General features: G+C 33.8%; 1 protein-coding gene across 1 annotated transcript; it reads left to right on the top strand.

The window, feature by feature from the left end:
- The first annotated feature begins 7,796 nt into the window (after window positions 1-7,796).
- LOC110704738 (receptor-like protein kinase 2) lies at window positions 7,797-11,661 on the top strand. Its single transcript, XM_021882546.1, is given in 3 exon segments — window positions 7,797-8,496; window positions 8,499-10,820; window positions 10,909-11,661. Coding segments are annotated over 3 exon segments (3,453 nt in total). The 5' UTR covers window positions 7,797-7,898; the 3' UTR covers window positions 11,442-11,661.
- The last annotated feature ends 8,031 nt before the right edge of the window (window positions 11,662-19,692 follow it).

The raw sequence follows: 19,692 nt of genomic DNA, 5'->3' as shown, positions 1-19,692 counted from the left end.
GTGGGAACAAATCCTAAACTATATGATTACAATTCCAAATTGTAAATAACAAATACTTAACAAAGTATTACAATCAAGTATTTGAATTGTCAATGAAATTATTGAAAATATACAAAGACTACACTAGTGTGAAGAATCAATCTTGTCTTTCCTCCAAGCCGACAAAACCAACTATGAACATGAGAATAACGGTGACCACGTAAGTCTCAAACCTTGATACTCTGTCAAAGGCGTGTAAACACTTTCCTAAAGAGATTTATTTCCCCCACATGATACTTGGGTTAAACCGGAAATCCTCTTTGAGATACAATTGACAGCAATTTCGTTCTTAGTACTAGAATCGAAATCAAGATGAAAAATTCACAAAAATTGAATTAATTGAAAGAGTTTCCTCACAAAAGTTTGCAAGAAATTTGAGAGAAATTGTGGACAATTCTGTTTAGGGAGATGAAGAATAATATTTTGTATATTTTCTTTCACGAAAATAAGCCTTTTAATAAAAGACTCAACCGTCAGGAAAAACCGCAAAACAGGGTGGCGCGGGCGCTCCACCAAGAGGAGCGGGCGCTCCTTACAAAACTGCGAAATTTCCACAGGAAAGCGGTGAGGGGCGCGGTTAAGGCGCGACCAGCAGCGCGGGCACGCCACCTCACCCTTCCACTTTGCCAGATTCCAGAGAGGTGCGCGCCAATTGTCTTGCACGGGCACTCCTTCATGGCCGCGATCGCGCAACCATCAACACGCTAAATATTTAACACGATTGTACTCTGCCTCCGTGGTAGCTTGTAGGATCTTCCGCCACTTACCATTTTACCAATATCTCCGCTGAATCTAAATTCTTGTTAAAAAGGTTGTAGGCTTTGACTTTCACATAGTTGTTGATGTTCCATGTGTACAGTAAATGCTTCGATTCTGGAAACAGCTCCGTTATAGGGGCAAAGAGACCTCCCTCACAATCACAGACGATGGCTGATGGCTGAACATTAGGGCCGATGTAGTTTCTCAACTTCTCCAACACCCAATAATAACTCGCAGTCGTCTCAGCCTTGATGACTGCATAACCAATCATAAAGTTTTGGTTAGTTGGAGCTCTCCCAACTATCTCAACCAGTGGAAACTTGTACTTATTTGTCTTGTATGTTGAATCGATGAAAATCACAGATGGCCAAGACTTGATCATATCAGCACAATCAGGATGCACAAGGAATAAATGAGTCACCTCCAATGTCTCTTCATCAGAATTAAACCAGAACAGGTAACCACGTGCTTGTGCTTGGTGTAGAAGCTGCCAAATAGGGTTCCTTCCCTCTGACCGTTCAAACCTCAGTTTTTGTCTGACGTTGTAGATGTGTCTTCGGTTTGGCTGGTCTTTAGGAAATTTCTCTAACACGGATGCTAATATTTTAGCAGGCTTTACTTGAGCATCACTCATTTCTTTGACAACTAGTTTTGCAGCAGGACTTAGGCCGCTTAACTGTCGATGACCCCACTTCATACATTATCATCTCATGGTTGTAATACCCCCATTTAGAGTAACCCTTCACTTCCCAACCGTCACGACTTTGGTGTTGCCGAACCTTTACTCTGAACTCACACCCACAACCTTTCCGCTTTGTATCAAACCGAATCGCTATACTGAAATTTCATTCCTCCCTTTGGCGATAACGGTCGCATCTCAAAATGCGATCCATTCTACCATCACGCTCAGATTTATGAGATGCGACTACTAAACAAAAACCAGATCTAATTGCAACCTGTTTTGTCCAATCAATCGCTTGTTGAGCATCTTCGAAGGGACCATCATGTACAAAAATCCCACTGTAATCAACACCGTCTCCACCAAAATCCTACAACAATTAAATAATATTAAATACATAGAATTATATAAAGATTAAATTAATACATTTAACACAAAATTAACACATAAGTAATTTCTAAATTTTTTATTTGTAAATTTCATTTCTATATATAACGCATAATACATTTAATTTCTAAATTTACACATAATTAACACAAAATTAACAAATAATTATGTATAAAAGTATTCATACACATACAAAATTAACACATAATTATGTATAAAAGTATACATACAAATACAAAATTAAAACATAATTTTATTTTTTTATTGAAATTATTAACACATATTTAATTTACACATACAAAATTAAAACATAATTTTATTAACACATATTTAAAACATAATTTTATTTTTTTATGAAATTATTAACACATATTTAATTTCAAATTTATCAAAGTTAAAAAACCACAATAACACATATTTAATTTAAAAAAAAAAAACAAAAACAAAAACTTTAAATAAAATTAAAAATAAAAAAATCGAAATGGGCGGTGGCCATGGCGGCATCCTGGCCAGGCGCCACCGCCACGGTAGCGGCGTTCCGGCCAGACGCCATTGCCGCGGTGGCGGCGGTCAGGCCATCCGCCGGCCAGCATTTCGTAACTTCAAAATACAAGGTACCTCGCTTTCCGGCGACGATGACGGCTCTTCGGTGTCCCTCGGCTCTCTGGCGTCCCTCGGCGATCCAGTTCGGCTCCACATTTTTCGAGAGAGAGAATAACGTTTTCGGTAAAAATTAGAAAAAGGGCAAAAGTGTCAAACTAAAAATAATTGTGGGCTTTAGTTAGAAATTTGTGGGCGATGTTTAAACACTCCCTTCATCAATCACCTCACTCTCAAGTGTATTTTCATCTATAGGACTTTCAACCAAAGGTTTTTCGTCCTCTAAAAGATTCATTACATGTATCCCTTCCTTAATTGTATCACCATCCCAATAATTCTTGTTTATAACCCACCCCTTGTCATCATCATAAATATAAAGATGGTCTTTCATCACACAAAGCATTATCATGAAATGTAGAGTGACAAAAGAACAATTAGAAGGAGTTGTACTCTGAGTAGGAATGGATAGATTTCTAAGATGGGTCTACTAGGTAAAGACATCTCCCACTAGCTCATAGTTTAATTTCCTTAGCCAACCACTCAATTAAATTCCAACAATTGTTGGGTGATTGGGCTAAAAACCATCCATTATTACACATTGTTTCTATCATTGTCCTAGTTTCTTCATTTAAACCCTCATAAAACACTAGGAACATATCTCATTGTTCAATCCCATTATTAAGACCGACATAATCGCCTAGTCTATTATAATATCTCCAAAACACCTCATGTTTAAATTGAGGAAAATAAAAAGTAGCCATAAAAAAAAAACCAAAATTAGATAATATTTACAATTTAGTCCCACCAAAAATAAAAATTAACTACATAAAGCAATACTGTCTCCTCGACAAAGGTGCCAAAATTTTCTAGGCGTGTCGCGCACCTAACTTAACAAAAATTACACCTAACTAGACCTCCTAATTATGTAGTAGGGTAAGTCAAGGTCAATCACACAGAGAGAAGGTTATTTAACAATCAACTTTTATCAATGACAAAACTAAAGAAGCGATAGAATGATGGATTAAATAACTACGACTACTGAAATAACAATTACGAATCAAATAATAATAAAAACATCTAGAATTAAGTATCACCACTAGCATAATCAATACAAGACAAATTCCTACCCCAACCAATTAGTTATGTGTTCACAAGGAAAGGTACGTCCTATAAAATACCAAACATCTCTCCCGAATTGTCAATAACTTCCCTAATCAACAATCAAACTTACTTTCATGGAATCATACAAATTAAAGACATTAAGACTGACACCCTAATTTCCTAAAAATCCATTCTACCTACTTTCGTGGAGAATTTCATGTCCTTAGTTGATCTATTCAAATTCGTCAAAATCCAACTCCGTTTCAATCAAGACAATGGAATGATAACATTACCAATTATCCCAATCTAGTATTGGCATAAGCACAATCAATTAAACATGAACAATACAATATAAATAACTAATTGAGAATTTACAAGAATAAATCAATAATCAATCAAGGCTAGGGTTCAACCTAAATCTAAAAAATAAGACTAGAAACACATAATAAGAACAAAGATTAATAAACTACTAAAAGTAATAAAGGAAAACAAGACGGGGAAGGGGTTACACGACCATTAAAGTTAAGGCACCAGCACTGAAGTTGTTCATGCCACCAAGGGGCCTTGTTTCTCAGGTTTAACCTTTCCTTTTGCTGATTGGGAGCAGCATCAGACTGGCAATAGATTTTGAACTAAAAAAGAATCCACATTATTGATCAGAAATTAAGTCTGTGTGGGGCCCAGTCCTCCAGGTTTGATAGCAGAAGCAGGTATACTATCCATGACACACTCTGTCAATAGAGAAGTCATTCTTCAGAAATCACAAACACAACTCTCATGATTTTTAAGAATACAGAAAGACATAAATCTTCATGGTTTACCGAGCGCCCAAGACATTCGGCTCATACGAGAAAGAGGATTTTGAGTGGTAAGAATAAAAAAATGGTGGGAGCTTGGATTCTAGTGATGGTTCAGGTGGGGAGTGACAGGGAAGGGTAGTTGATTCCGGCAGGGGGAGTGTTGCAGGTTGGGGTTCGGGAAGGTGGATTTTTGCATTTTTTTTTTATTCGGTGTGAGGGTGGCTGGATGTGGTGGTGGTCAATTGGGTGGGAGGGAATCAAGGAGGGCGACTGCCCGGCTGGGTCTGGCTGTTCCGGCGGTCGGCTGAACCGGCGAGGGAAGGGGGCTCCGGCAGAGGAAGGAAGAAGACGGGTGGTTTTTTTTTTTTTATATTATAAAATTTCTTTATGTCCTTGCCCTATAATTTTCCTAAAACTATGTATGATGTCTTGTGTTACGATCACTACAAAACGGAAAGACTATAGTATTGTGAACATATACGGCGATATTGACTAATGGGGATAAAATAGACCAATGGAGTTAATATTAATTAAACTCAACTTTCTTTTCTTTCTTTTTTGTTTTAATATTTTAAAACAGAACTTAACTTAGGGTTTTGCACCATCTTATATATATTATGCATAGAAAACGAAAAACAATACGAAATTTGCAGCTAATTTTGATTCCTTTTCAAAGTCTTCAGAAGTAGTAGTGTGACTAACTCATTACAACTCTCTACTTCTTTTCTCTATTTTCCTTTTTTTTTTTTTTTTTTTTTTTTTTTTTTTTTTTTTTTTTTTTAAGGTGCATAGCATAACTAGTAGTTAATTAAATTAAACCTTATATTAAAACTCGATTAAAATAATAATGTTGTAGCAGTAGCAGTAGAATAGTTAGAGTTAAGAAAAAGTATATACAGAAATAACATTGGATCTCGCAGAAATTTGCTAACTTCAATGGATGCTCTTGTGCTTTGTCAGTTGAATAACATTTTAGGACATAATGTATGCTCTATTAATCTTAGTTATGCATCCAATATCGCGCGATTAATACATAATGTAGCATTACTAATACTTACTTTTTGTACGTTTATGTATATACTTATATATCACACTCACGCTTGTTAGAGGCATGAAGTATTTTTGTGATTAACACAAGTTAGCGGATTTTTCAATCCTTCAACTTTTTTATTTTTTTATGTAGCCTTAAAAAACTATCTTCTTCAATCTTCAGTATAGTCTGAAGAACAGAAATTATTGGTATATTTGAAAGCCATACACATGCAACACGCACAATCATTAGTTTTACCTAGGAAGTTGATAATACAAGAATACAATGGTTTAATAACAAGTACGGTATGTATGTATTTACATCATTGGTAGTACCATAAGGGTTTACAACTCTTTCACGTCTCAAATATAGAGCGATTTTTGAGATATATAAAACAGGTAAATTATGTCTAAATATATTTTCTTTGTTAAAAAAATTTTAATTGTATCAATTTAAATTTACTAATTAAGGGCGTAACTTGTGAGTGATATTTATTTTTGTTTGGTGAATAATAAATTCAATATTTGAGCTCAAAAAGGTTGAAGCTCAACTCAAAATCAAATGATATAATTTTGGTGGTGGCCTGATCATCCTAGTCTCCCATATACTCAAGGGGGAGGGGAGGAAGAAAGGAAACCTAAGCTCCAAAACCAACTATGAGAATTTAATTACTTGACTGTAAATATAAATAAATTAACAAAACCCATATCTTACCATGAGAACATGAGAAAAAAATTGTTTAATTTTACTTTTTTGTTTAGAGTAAGTTATTCCGAAGTGAATAGGTCATGTTGATTGGATTGGGTTAGCAAAATATACACTGTAGCACATATGTTGGAAAATTACAATATTTTTTTAAAAAATAGTCATTTTCATTACCAAATTTATAAACCATACAAATGATATATAAATTAACTAGGCTAGAACCCGTGCGATACACGCTTTATATAAAATCTATTTTTATAATTTGTACATTTTAAAAAAAAATGGATAAATATAAATAAGAATTATGCACCTTGTACAAAAATATTTGTAATTTTATAGCTTTAGCATCAAAATTATGATATAATTACTGTCCAACGTCGCCTAATACATATTTCAATGTAAGAGTCTATTTATTAGTGTGCTATTTACAATTGTTTCATTTTTTAAAGATAAATTGATAGGTTGTAGTTGTAATAAATTTCAAAATTGTTAAATATGGTAGCTCCAAAAAAAAAAAATGACATCATCCTTGCATTTAGACTGGAAAAATTTTATTATGTGAGTGACATGTGGACAGTGATGACGTCAGCAACGTTTTATTTTAGTAATAGTTAATAGATTCAGCAAAAACCATTGTTAAAATCAACAATTTTAATAGTTGAAGTTATATTTTACATTAGATTTCTCGTAATATCATTTAATCAAACAAATGTACTCTGTACTAATTAGTCAAATAAAATTGAATTTTCAAGTTTGGGTCACAAAATTTTGTTGAAGACCCAATCAAGCCATACTAAACTATAATCCTCAAATTCTATCGCTCAAACTTAAAATAAAACATCAACAAATGGTTAATAGCTTACACCAATAATTTGATATTCCGTGCATTTACGCAGGTATGCTCTAATAAAGTAAAGGCAAAAGCTAACGAGCGTCCCCGGTGCGTTAGATAAGAGAACTTAAAATGAAAATATTAGAATAAAACTAACATTAATTACACCAAACGACACATAATTTTGTCCTGCATTCCTAACTTAATACTATTTTAAGCAATATATTAATTACTTATCTAACGCTTCGGGGTACTCGTATCAAGATCCGTAAGTAAAATCAAGAAGTTTTTTTTTTTATAAAAAAAATCAAGAAGTCATTACACCTCTCTTGTTAATATGTTATAACAAGTAGTATGAAAAAGTGGAAAACAAGAAATATTTTTTTGTAAGAGACTTTATTAATTTTGATATATAAATTTTGTGTAAAATTCTAATTTAAAGAAAGATGACGTAAAAAACCGTAGAGTTGAATAAGGAGCCAAAGTCCAGCTACACTACTAATAAATTTATTAAAGACTTTAAGGTCATCTCTATGTCCTAATATGTTTATTTAATTAAATTCAAAATTAAATAAAAAAATAATACTGTAATAATATTAAATTAAAAAACTGAAAAAACAAATGTAGTTGTCTTCTTCCCTGCTTCACTTCCTCTGCTTTAAAATATACACTTCCCCACTCTCATTTCACAGAAACAGAGGCATTCAATGTGCAAACCTTGCTAATTTCTAGGTATTCCTTCCTTCACCCACTTGTTTTTCTTTTTCTTAATTTTTATTTAAATTTCAATTCTTTATTTAAATTTTTATTTCTACTCTGTTTTTGGTTGGGTTTTTGAGGTTTTTGAGTTCATACCAAGCAAGACACACAAAACACAGAAACAGAGGAAAGAAATTAGAACCCAAAGATTAAATTTTTTTAACCTAAACACAACCCAATGAAGAAAAAGTTTGGAATTTGAGGCAAATGTTTTTAACTATAATGTTTTCAATCCAAAAACACCTCCATTTTTCATTCTCATTTCATTTTCTCCTTTTCTTTTTTCATTTACGTCTTCTCTGTACTTCTTTCTACATTGCCACCGCCGCGGCAGCTGCCAATGGTGAAGCCACCGTATTATATTTATGGCTCCACCGTGGCGGTCAACCGCCGCCAGTGGAGCTATCTCATTGGAATTTAGTGGACCCCACTCCATGCAAATGGAGTTCAATCAAATGTTCATCACAAAACTTTGTTACTGAAATTAATATTCAGTCACTTCCTCTTCAACTTCCTTTTCCTTCTAATCTTTCCTCTTTTAAATCTCTGCAAAAACTTACTATTTCTGGGTGTAATTTAACTGGGTCTATTCCAAATGAGGTTGGAAAGATTTCTTCTTTAATCTCCATTGATCTTAGTTCAAATTCATTATCTGGGTCAATCCCAGATTCTGTTGGAATGCTTGAAAATCTGCAAGATTTAATCTTGAACTCAAATCAACTTACTGGGTCAATCCCACCTCAAGTTGGTAATTGCTCGAGTTTGAAGAATTTGTTGTTGTTTGATAATTGGATTGGAGGTATTTTACCCCTGAATTAGGGAAAATTAGCAGTCTTGAGGTGATGAGAGTTGGAGGTAATAAAGATATTGAAGGTAAAATTCCTGAAAATTTTGGTGATTTGAGTAATCTTACTGTTCTTGGTCTTGCTGATTCTGGAATTTCTGGGTCATTACCTTCTAATTTGGGTAAGCTTTCAAAGCTTCAAACACTTTCTATTTATACAACTTCTATTTCTGGTGTAATTCCTGCTGATTTGGGTAATTGTTCTGAGCTTGTTAATATTTATTTGTATGAGAATAGTTTGTCTGGGTCAATCCCGCCTGAAATTGGGAAGTTGAAAAAGCTTGAGAAATTGCTACTTTGGCAGAATTCTCTTGTGGGTTCTATCCCAAATGAGATTGGGAATTGTACTAGTTTGAGGAGTATTGATGTTTCCTTGAACTCGATTTCGGGTTCGATTCCATTGTCAATTGGGGGTTTGTCTAATCTTGAGGAATTAATGCTTAGTAATAACAATGTGACTGGTTCAATTCCTGCTCTTTTGTCAAACTGTAGTAATTTGGTTCAGTTGCAGTTGGATACTAATCAGATGTCTGGTCTGATCCCACCGCAACTCGGCTCACTTTCGAAGCTCACTGTGTTCTTTGCTTGGGCTAACCAGCTTGAAGGGAGCATTCCTTCGAGTTTGGCTAGTTGTAGTAACCTTGAATCTCTTGATTTGTCTCATAATTCTCTCACTGGTAGCATTCCTCCAGGGTTGTTTCAGATAAAAAATCTCACTAAACTTCTGCTTCTTTCTAATGAGATATCTGGTACTCTCCCTCCTGAGATTGGTAATTGCACCTCGTTGATAAGGCTTCGACTTGGACATAACCGGATAGCTGGGGAAATCCCTCGAGAAATTGGGGGTCTTAGAATGTTAAACTTCCTTGATTTCTCTAGTAACCACTTTTTCGGTGTAGTTCCTGATGAGATTGGGAGTTGTAGTGAGTTGCAAATGCTAGACCTTAGCGGTAACAACTTGAGGGGTTCCCTGCCTTCTACATTGTCATCCCTCTCTTCTCTCCAAGTATTGGATGCTTCATCCAATGGATTTACGGGTGAAATCCCAGCTAGTTTTGGTCGTCTTGTGTCACTGAATAAGCTGGTTTTGAACAAAAATATGATCACTGGATTAATTCCATCATCTTTAGGCCTATGTTCGAGTCTTCAGTTGCTTGATCTTGGTAGCAATAAGCTTTATGGAGAGATTCCAAGTGAATTGTGCAATATTGAGTCTCTTGGAATCGCTCTCAATCTGAGTAAAAACATGCTTTCTGGTCCAATCCCATCTCAGTTATCATCATTAAACAAGCTCTCAATATTAGACCTTTCACATAACAAGCTCAGTGGAGTTTTAAGCCCACTTGTTGGACTCGATAACCTTGTTTCCCTTAATATTTCGTACAACAACTTCAGTGGATTCCTCCCTGATAACAAGCTCTTCCGGCAGCTTCCTTCAGAATCTTTGGAGGGAAATGAAGAGCTGTGTTCTGTTGGAAAAGACTCGTGCTTCTCGAGCCATCTTAATGCTTCAGAAACATCAGGATCCAAGGATGATGTAAAAAAAGCTAGGATTCTCAAAATAGCCATTGCTTTCCTTATTATCCTGACAATTGCAATGGTTATAATGGGGGTTATTGCTATGCTTCGAGCACGAAAAACTGTGAAAGACGAGCAGGATTCAGAGTTGGGTGATTCGTGGCCTTGGCATTTCACTCCTTTCCAGAAGCTTAATTTCTCAGTTGATCAAGTGCTTAAATGTCTCGTGGATTCAAATATCATCGGTAAAGGGTGTTCAGGAATGGTTTATCGAGCTGATATGGCAAATGGTGAGGTCATTGCTGTAAAAAAGCTTTGGCCAACTGCAAGCCCTGCATCAAAGGGTGAGGATGAAAAGGGTGGAGTACGAGACTCGTTTTCTGCTGAGGTTAAAACCCTTGGATCAATTCGCCACAAGAACATTGTCCGATTCCTAGGGTGCTGTTGGAACCGAAATACAAGGTTGCTTATGTATGATTACATGCCAAATGGGAGCTTGGGGAGTCTCTTGCATGAGAGTTCAGGGAATGCCTTGGAGTGGGGACTTAGGTACCGAATCCTACTTGGTGGTGCTCAAGGTCTTGCCTATTTACATCATGATTGTACTCCACCGATATTTCATCGAGACATCAAGGCAAACAATATCCTCATTGGCCTTGAGTTTGAGCCTTATATTGCAGATTTTGGCTTAGCGAAGCTTGTTGATGATGGTGATTTCAATCGTTCCTCCAACACAGTTGCTGGCTCTTACGGATATATAGCTCCTGGTTAGTGTAATTATGACATATTCATATGTTATTATAATTTGTTCTATTTAAATGTTGATGAATTCTAAATGCTGATTTGTTGCTGCAGAATATGGTTTCATGATGAAAATAACGGAGAAGAGCGATGTGTATAGCTATGGAGTAGTAATGTTGGAAGTCCTAACAGGAAAGCAACCCGTGGATCCCACTATTCCCGGAGGGATGCACGTTGTAGATTGGGTGAGGCAAAAGAGGGGAGGGATTGAAGTCCTTGATCCGAGCTTATTGTCTAGACCTGAAACCGAGATTGAAGAAATGGTGCAAGCATTAGGAATTGCCTTACTATGCGTAAACTCTTCACCTGATGAGAGGCCGACAATGAAAGACGTGGCTGCAATGCTCAAAGAGATTAAGGATGAAAAGGAAGAATATGCTAAAGTTGATATGTTGCTTAAGGGATCACCCACAACAAGAAATGATCAAGGAAATAAGAGCCCTCGAACTAGCGAATTAAGAGTCGGAACATCAACATCAAGGTTAACTAATGTAGAAAACTTCTACCCAGAAAGCAATAACACAAGCTTTTCTGCATCCTCATTGCTTTACTCATCCTCTAGTCCTAGGTTGAGTAACTTGAGTTAAGGAAAAAAGGTTTATACATTCGACATTTTCGACTAGAACTTGGTCATTGTATTTGTTGATTAGCTACTTAGCTTAATTACATGTCTCATTTAGTGGGTTAATAATTTCCATTTATTTATTTTTCGTAATCTTGTTCATTTCCTGGCCATGCCATGTTTGTGTATAAAGAAGAAAAGGTTGATGTTAGTTTATAATTAAGTGGATTACAATTTGTCTCTTACTTTCTTCTTGTTTCCAGATTTTGAGGTGCAATTGTTAGCTTTAGTACAAAATATAGCTGGAATGTAACACAACCAACCCCAACAGAAACATAAAAAAACAACAAAAGGCGAACAGAAAAATGAGCGAGTCCATGACATCTCTACCATTTTATGGTGCACTCGAGATTAATGCACACGTGTTGTCACGGGGAAGGAAGTTGGAACGGACGTGTGGATATCCCACGTCCGTTTCACACTAAGAACCTCTTTAGTTCAAGCTAAAACTCTTATATACAATTCCTTCAATAGTAACAACAAAAATCATTATTTTTGGGAAACATCCAAATAAATTGATCATACCTTGAAACAGACTTGTACAGAATCCCTAAAAAAAAAGGGAAAAAAAAAATAGACTTGCATAATTCAAAACCTTTTCAATTAAAGTCAAAATATGAAAGCAAGTAGGAGGCCGTTTTGCTGCGCGGAAAGGTCCTAAGTTGTTACCCTTTTTCCATATTTTATGGGATTTTTTTTATTCATTTGTTCAGTTGTTTAATTACACCTTTCTGGTTGTATTTTATTATGTCAAAAATATTTGAACTAGAAGTTACATGACTTGCATCATACATGTCATAAAAGGAATAACACTAGATGAACATGAACTACTCCGTATAGTAGTATACTGTATATATTTAATTGATTACACTCCTCTGTCTTTTACACACATACTTAGCAAGATATATAAAGTAAGACAGTAAAATTTGATTGATTAAAATTTAAGGATAATTTGTAAATAATCACCCAATAATAGGTCCATTTTAAAAATAATTACCCAAATAAAATTTATTTTTATTTAACCACCCATTAAATTAAGTAATCACACAGATGACCACCCATTTCAAATTTTCGGTGGAATTTCCGTCAGTGGGCCCCACCCAACGGCTAGTAACGGCTATTTGTTTCTTTCTAATTCATTTCCTCCCCGATTTTTTCCCATAAAACACTTCCCCTCAATCAAATGGCAAATTCTTCTTCAATTTCTCCCAAAATCCCAGAAAAAAGACTTCCCATAATTGCAGACGCATCCCCAAGGAATACAGTAGCTAAATTCACAACAGGTATTCTTATTTTTTTTTTAAAAAAATTAGGGTTCTTGGTGCATTGAAAGTGGGGAAAATTGGGGGATTAGTTAATTAGGGTTCTTGTTGTTCAAAGTACGAATTATTTGTGTTCAAAGCACGAATTATTTGTGTTATTTCCACAATTAGGGTACTTGGTACTAATGAATTGGGGTTTCTATGAGTGACTTTGATTGATTGTTTGTTGTTGGAATTGTTGTGGCAGCAATGGAGGAGAATAAGGTGGTTTTCAGATTTAAGTACTTGAGTGTTGTTATTTAAGTACTTGGGTTTCTATGAACACAAAGTTAGGGTTTATTTCAAAAATTAGGGTTTTAATTTGAAGAATTGTTGGTAATTTATGAACAAAGAGGGAGAACAAAGAAGATTAATGTATTTTTCAGAGATTTTATGAGGAAATTCAATGAGGAAGAGAGTGAAAGTGAATTCAGCAACTTCAACAGAGAGGAAAGTCGAAATAGAACGAGAAAAAAGGGAGGGAAATAAATTATGTGCGGCCCACTAATGGAAATTCCACCGGAAATTTGAAATGGGTGGTCATCTGTGTGATTATTTAATTTAATGGGTTAAATAAAAATAAATTTTATTTGGGCGGTTATTTTAAAAATGGACCTATTATTGGGTGGTTATTTACAAATTATCCAAAATTTAATATAATACTCGTTAAGAACATAGTGAAATTTTCACTACTAGAAACACAGTCAATCATCGACGGAAAAAATCCGTCGGAAAACCTTGAAATTCCGTCAGAAATGCCCTTTTCCGACGGAATTCCATTGGAAAGCGTCGTCGGAATACACTTTCTAGAAATTTCGCGATATTCCGTCGGAAAGGTCTATTCCGACGGATTATGTTATGTCGACGCTTTTATTAACTTTAAGTGAAAATCCGTCGCAAGGTTCCGACGGAAATTTCCGTCGGAGTAGGATATGTTCCTACGAAAATTTTCGTCGGTGGGGATGATGTTCCGACGGAATTTTCCGTCGGAAAAGGTATATTCCGATAGAAATTTCCGTCGGAAAAGTAAATAAAAAATTAATAAAAAAAACCACCACTTTCCTTACACAGATCCACCCCGCCACCAGCCCACACCACCCACCACCCATTTTCCCACACCCAGACACCTAACCCCACCCAGACCCACCAAACCAAACCCAGACCCATCTCCCCACCCAGACACCCCACCCAGACCCACCAAACCAAACCCAGACCCATCTCCCTACCCAGACACCCCACCCAGACCCACCAAACCAAACCCAGACCCATCTCCCCACCCAGACACCCCACCCCACCCCACCCATACCCCACAGACCCTACACCACCCAGACCCCCCTTCAAAACCTCCCACATCCACCAGTCCAAACCTCCCCCACGCCACCCACCCACCCTGTCTAGCCACCACCAATAGCCCAACCCAAATAAAAAACTAAAATCAATTCGAAAAATAAAAATCGAAAAAATGAAATCGAAAAATACAAATCGAAAAAATGAAATCGATTCATATGAATCGAAAAAATACAAATCGAAAAAATGAAATCGAAAAATACAAATAAAAAAAATACAAATTGAGATCCGAAAAAAATACAAATAAAAAAATGAAATCAAACAAAACAACTATATATACATTTAAATTATCTTCTGAAATTAATAAAGATTCGGAAATTTTTTTTTTAAAAAAAAAACCTAGATTTTGATGTCGGTCGTTGCTGCTGGTTGTCGCTGATGTCGGTCGAAGAAGACGAAGATGTTGTTGGTGTCGTTGATGTGGTGGCAACCGTGTTGTTGCGCCGTTGTTGATGTCGCTGTTCTTGATGTCGTTGAGAAGGGAAAGAGAAGGAAGGAAGGAGATAAGGAGAGAGAAAGAAAAAGGGGAAGATGCGGGAAAGAGAAGGAGATAAGAAGAAGGGAAAGAGAAGGAGAAGGGGAAGATGCAGGAAAGAGAAAAGGGGAAAGACAGAGAAGGAAGGAAGGAGAAAAGAGGCGGAATTTACAAGGAAGGAGATTAGGGTTTCAATGTTTAAGGATTTTTTTTCTTTAAATAAGATTTCGACGGAAATTCCGTCGGAAATTTCCAACGGAATTTTAATCCGTCGGCATGATTGGGATTTCCGAGGGAATATTCCGTCGGAAATTTCCGATGGAATTTAATTCCGTCGATAACTTAACTTTCCGACGGAATATTCCGTTGGAAGCCTATTTTTCCGAGGGAATTAATTTCCGTCGCAAGTATTCCGACGGATTTTCCGTCGTAATGTACCTTTTCCGACGGAATTATCTGACAGATCCTAATTCCGCCGGAAAGTACAAATTTTCCGACGGAATATAGGTCTGTCGGAACGATTCCGTCGGAAAACGGCCTATTTCTAGTAGTGTCTGTTGATTATATGTGAAAAATAAAATAGTAGAGTTTGATTGATTAAAAGTGAATATTTTTTTTATTTATAAACAAAGATTTTGAGAGAAACTAATCCAGGGCCCGTGTCATGCATGGTTATTAATAAAACCAAATTTGTTATTAACCTAACGATATACTTGTAATAGTTATTTTTTTGAAGACACCTATCGATATAATAAATACTTTTCCAGTTTGTTAATAATTTTTGTTATAGTAAAATCAACTCATTACTCCTTCCATTCCACAATGATGTTCCTCTTAGGAATATTTTGACTTTTAATAATAAGAGAGAATCTTTTAAATTTCACTCAATCTATAAAAACAAATATAGTCATATAAGATCTAGTTTGATTTGTCTTGGTGAGTACATTATTAATATCGAACTTTTATAATTGTTGCTAGTGTGAGATTAAAGATATTTGCGGCTAAAAATTTGCAAAAATTTCATCGATTTACGTAAACAGGAACATCATTCTGAAACGGAGGGAGTAATAAACAAACCTACAAATGTATTATGTGTTTTTTTAATTACTTCCTCCATTTTGAGTAATTAATACTTAATCCATTTTAAATTAATATCTTTAGTTAGTTCAACACTAAATTAAAATATATGTACTCCCTTCATCTTAGAATAACCGACAAAATTCCCATTTTCGTCCATCCCAGAATAACTAACACATTACTAAATATATAACATGAGACCACTAATTAAAAACGATTTTCCTCTACTCTTTCATGGCCCACTCATTTTTAGAAAACAATTTCAGCCATATAAAAAAATAAAATGAATTTATTAATTGGTCTCATCAAAGTTTTCTTAAACTATGTGCCCATGCCAACACCCCAAATATACTGGGACGAAGGGAGTATAACATATATATACTCCGTATTTTATACTTATACTATAACAAAGGCATTGTTAATATTCGTATGATACTTTCTCCGTCCCTGTTTAGTTGACAAACTTTGATCAACACAAGATTTTAAGCAATAATATAATTGACCTTAAGGTGCATCTTGCACCAAGGTGTATATAAACAATATCATTATAAGTTAAATTTGGAAAAAAAAAACATTCAGTTAAGGAAATGTCATATGACTATTGATTAATTAAGTATTTGAATTTACTATACTAAATATTGTTTTTTTTTTTTTTTTTTTTTTGTGAAAAATAATATTATTAATGTATCTAACAATATTGTATGCTTAATAAGTTGAATATTCCCTCTGGTTTTTTAAGTGTTACACTTTAACCGGTATATAATTTTAGGCAATTTATTAATTGACTTTAATATAAAATATGTAAGTGGGATAGTTACAGTATTAAAAATTATAATAAAACATATGGAGTTAATATTTTATTTAAAAGTGACAGATGTGAGAATGAAAGAAAGAAAGAAAGAAATAATAAAGGAGTAGTAATGAGTTTGACCAAGGGCCATCAGAAGAGAGAGATTTAACATTTAAATACAGTAGTTTACCAAAAATAAAAAAAATTGTAACGCTTAAATAAAAACGGAAACAAAATAATAGCGTAATACTTTAAAAAAGTGGAAAGAGTAATTAAAAAATTATATTTTGTATGTCTAATGTTATTTTGTATCTAATGTTATTTTGTAAGAAAATTAGGTTAAGATATTTCTACTATAAATTGAATAAAAAAGTTTGACTAAAATATATTATTATAATATCATTTTTAGCAAATAATATATATATTATTACTAAGAATATATACTTGCTATAATAAGTAAATTCATTGTCTATAATATTGTCAATGAAAAAGGATATATATTGAAAGAAAATAAAGTAGGAATTTTTTTATTGGCAATAGTTTTTTAGAGCGAAATAACAGCACTAGGAGGTGACACGTGTTATTCCTAGTATCAATCAATAACTTTATACTAAAAGCAAAATCAGAAATGACACATGTCATTTATTGGTTAAAAATTTTCCCTCCATTTTTCGTTTCCATTATTTTTTTTTTCTGCAAAAAAACTTCAAGAAAATTATTTATAACCCATAAGATATTCTTTCCCGATTGACAATCATATTCTTTCCATATACAATCAATTGGAATATTTTTACATATCTTTTTATGTATTTTATTAAAAAGAAATGAACATATTGATTATCAAAATAATACTATTATCTAAGATTCATATTATATTATCAATTTTTTCTTTGTTTCACTTTACTAATTTGCAATAAACTTGATTGCAATTTAAAAGAGAAAATTCATTTTAGTAACATATATATATATATATATATATGTATATATATATATATGTATATATATATATATATATATATATATATATATATATATATATATATATATATATATATATATATATATATATATATATATATATATATATATATATAACACTGGTATTAATCAAAATTTTCATTTTTTAATATAAAACTCTATAGACCTTAAACTTATTATTTTTTTTTAGAAAAAAATTGTATACCTTTATTTACGTAAAGTATATTAAAATAGCATTGTAATTTGTTACAATATAAAAGTTAGTAACAACCGTGCGTTGCACGGGATTTAAGCTAGTTTATTATAATATTATATAATTGATTGATAAGATTTTTATTTCTAAATAGTGAGTATTTATTTATTACTTTTTAAAAAGTGTGGAGAATTATTATTAATTTTGAAAAAGTAAACACCAAAAGGGTATTATGTCTAAATTATAATTTGCCTAAAATGGCTATTATCGCCATTAAAAAGTCTTTATTATCTTCTTTTTTTCCCTACCTTTTAAAAAGTATGAGAAAACACTTATGAATAGTGTGAGGACAGTTATATCTATGAAATGTTTGTTTATCTATATGCCCTAATTTATATAATTTTTATTGCCTCTAAGCTTAATGGTTAACTCTTATGAAAAGTGTCCCATCAAAAAAAAAAAAACAAAAACTCTTATTAATAGTGTTTGGACAATTATATATATTGTCTAAAATATTAATTAACTTAATTGCCCTCATTAACGTTAATTATTTTTTTTAATTTCTTTAGAATAGTGTGCAGACATTTAAACCCCTAAAAATATTTACTTAATTATTTTCTCTCATTAGGTTGCCAACAACTGAAAGAACTCCCCAAAATGACTAGATAGAGCCCGCACATCGTGCATATTAACCACCCTAGTTACTTAAAAAATGTAAACGCCATTTTTACTTAACTCAACCATAATTGTAGATCTGAACATATATACGTAGTAATAAAAAAGATTATTTCCTTGCTAAACACGGTCTATTATAAACAGTCTAGTCAACCACAACTCATGCTCTTAAACGTCCGAGTCCTAATCTCCTAAGTCCTAACAATCTATAACTCAGATGATTCTCTTGCTAATCGCGGCTAATAATAAAAAACAGTCTAGTCAACCTACAACTTATGCTCTTAAATGTCCGGTCAACTAATCTTTAATATCTTTCTTTAATTTATTTATGCAAAGGATATCATGTAAATCAAACATCCTTTGATAGATGTTACTCGGGTGATATACTACAAGAAAGGGATGAATTGTAGTATGTTTCATAATGTCTAATTTTTTACAGATTATAAAACAGATGGCTGAAAGGAACTTAGACAATATAAAACAGATTTCACGAGAAAATCTTCCAAGACCGGACTATGCATTTTCACTCAAACTTTTCATTAAAATATGCCAAAACTCTTAGTTACACCTATTACAATTGGACCTTTTCCCACAATTTCCTACCTTGAACTTGACTGACAGTTCCTACCTGAAACTCAGCAAGAACTAACTGTAATTTGCTTGATCGGAATCCCCGATACAGACTTCCAGAGTCCTACTCATTCGGCCTCACTCCAGAATCCTCTCAAATCCTCACACCCCAATACAAGAACACACTCAAACCCTTTTCCCTTTACAAGATCTCATTGAATTGAACAACTCTCAACACATATACATGAATAAAGAGCTAAAACTAATATATTGGACACTCAAGACCTGGCCGGAACCGGAATTGAACCTCTAACGGGAATCTTGATTAGGAGGAGTGGAGGACTGACTTAGCTACATGGTGAAAATCTATTTACTTTATGTATCATCTCATTGCATCCAAATACCCAATTATAAGATTGAAATTATGAAAAGATTTTTAAAAAATGAGCGAGAAGAATGAGACGGACTAATGTCATGATGTTTTAACTTTTTTCACTGAATATGCAACTTTTTTTCAATTGAATGTATTGTGCATATTTTGATTTTCAAGCTAGTGATTTTTTTCAATTTTCTAAAAAAATATAAGTTTAATCGATCCTAGGTTTCACTATCAACTTAAGATTTTGGTTGAGTTAGTCCTTTAACATTATGTCCATTATGTTCAAATAATGTGCATACGTATTTGAGTAAAAAAAAATGGTAAGTAAATTATTGACATCACATATATATCAACTCAATATGATATAGCAAAGTATGTATATTTGTCACTTGGGATTGTGTCTACTTCGCAAACAAGTGTACTACGTGCAT

The sequence above is a fragment of the Chenopodium quinoa genome, unplaced genomic scaffold, assembly GCF_001683475.1.
Source record: "Chenopodium quinoa cultivar QQ74 unplaced genomic scaffold, ASM168347v1, whole genome shotgun sequence".
In the NCBI taxonomy this organism is placed as follows: Eukaryota; Viridiplantae; Streptophyta; class Magnoliopsida; order Caryophyllales; family Amaranthaceae; genus Chenopodium; species Chenopodium quinoa.
The sequence above is the reverse complement of the archived record's forward strand: the minus strand, read 5'-3'. Positions and strand labels throughout refer to the sequence as shown.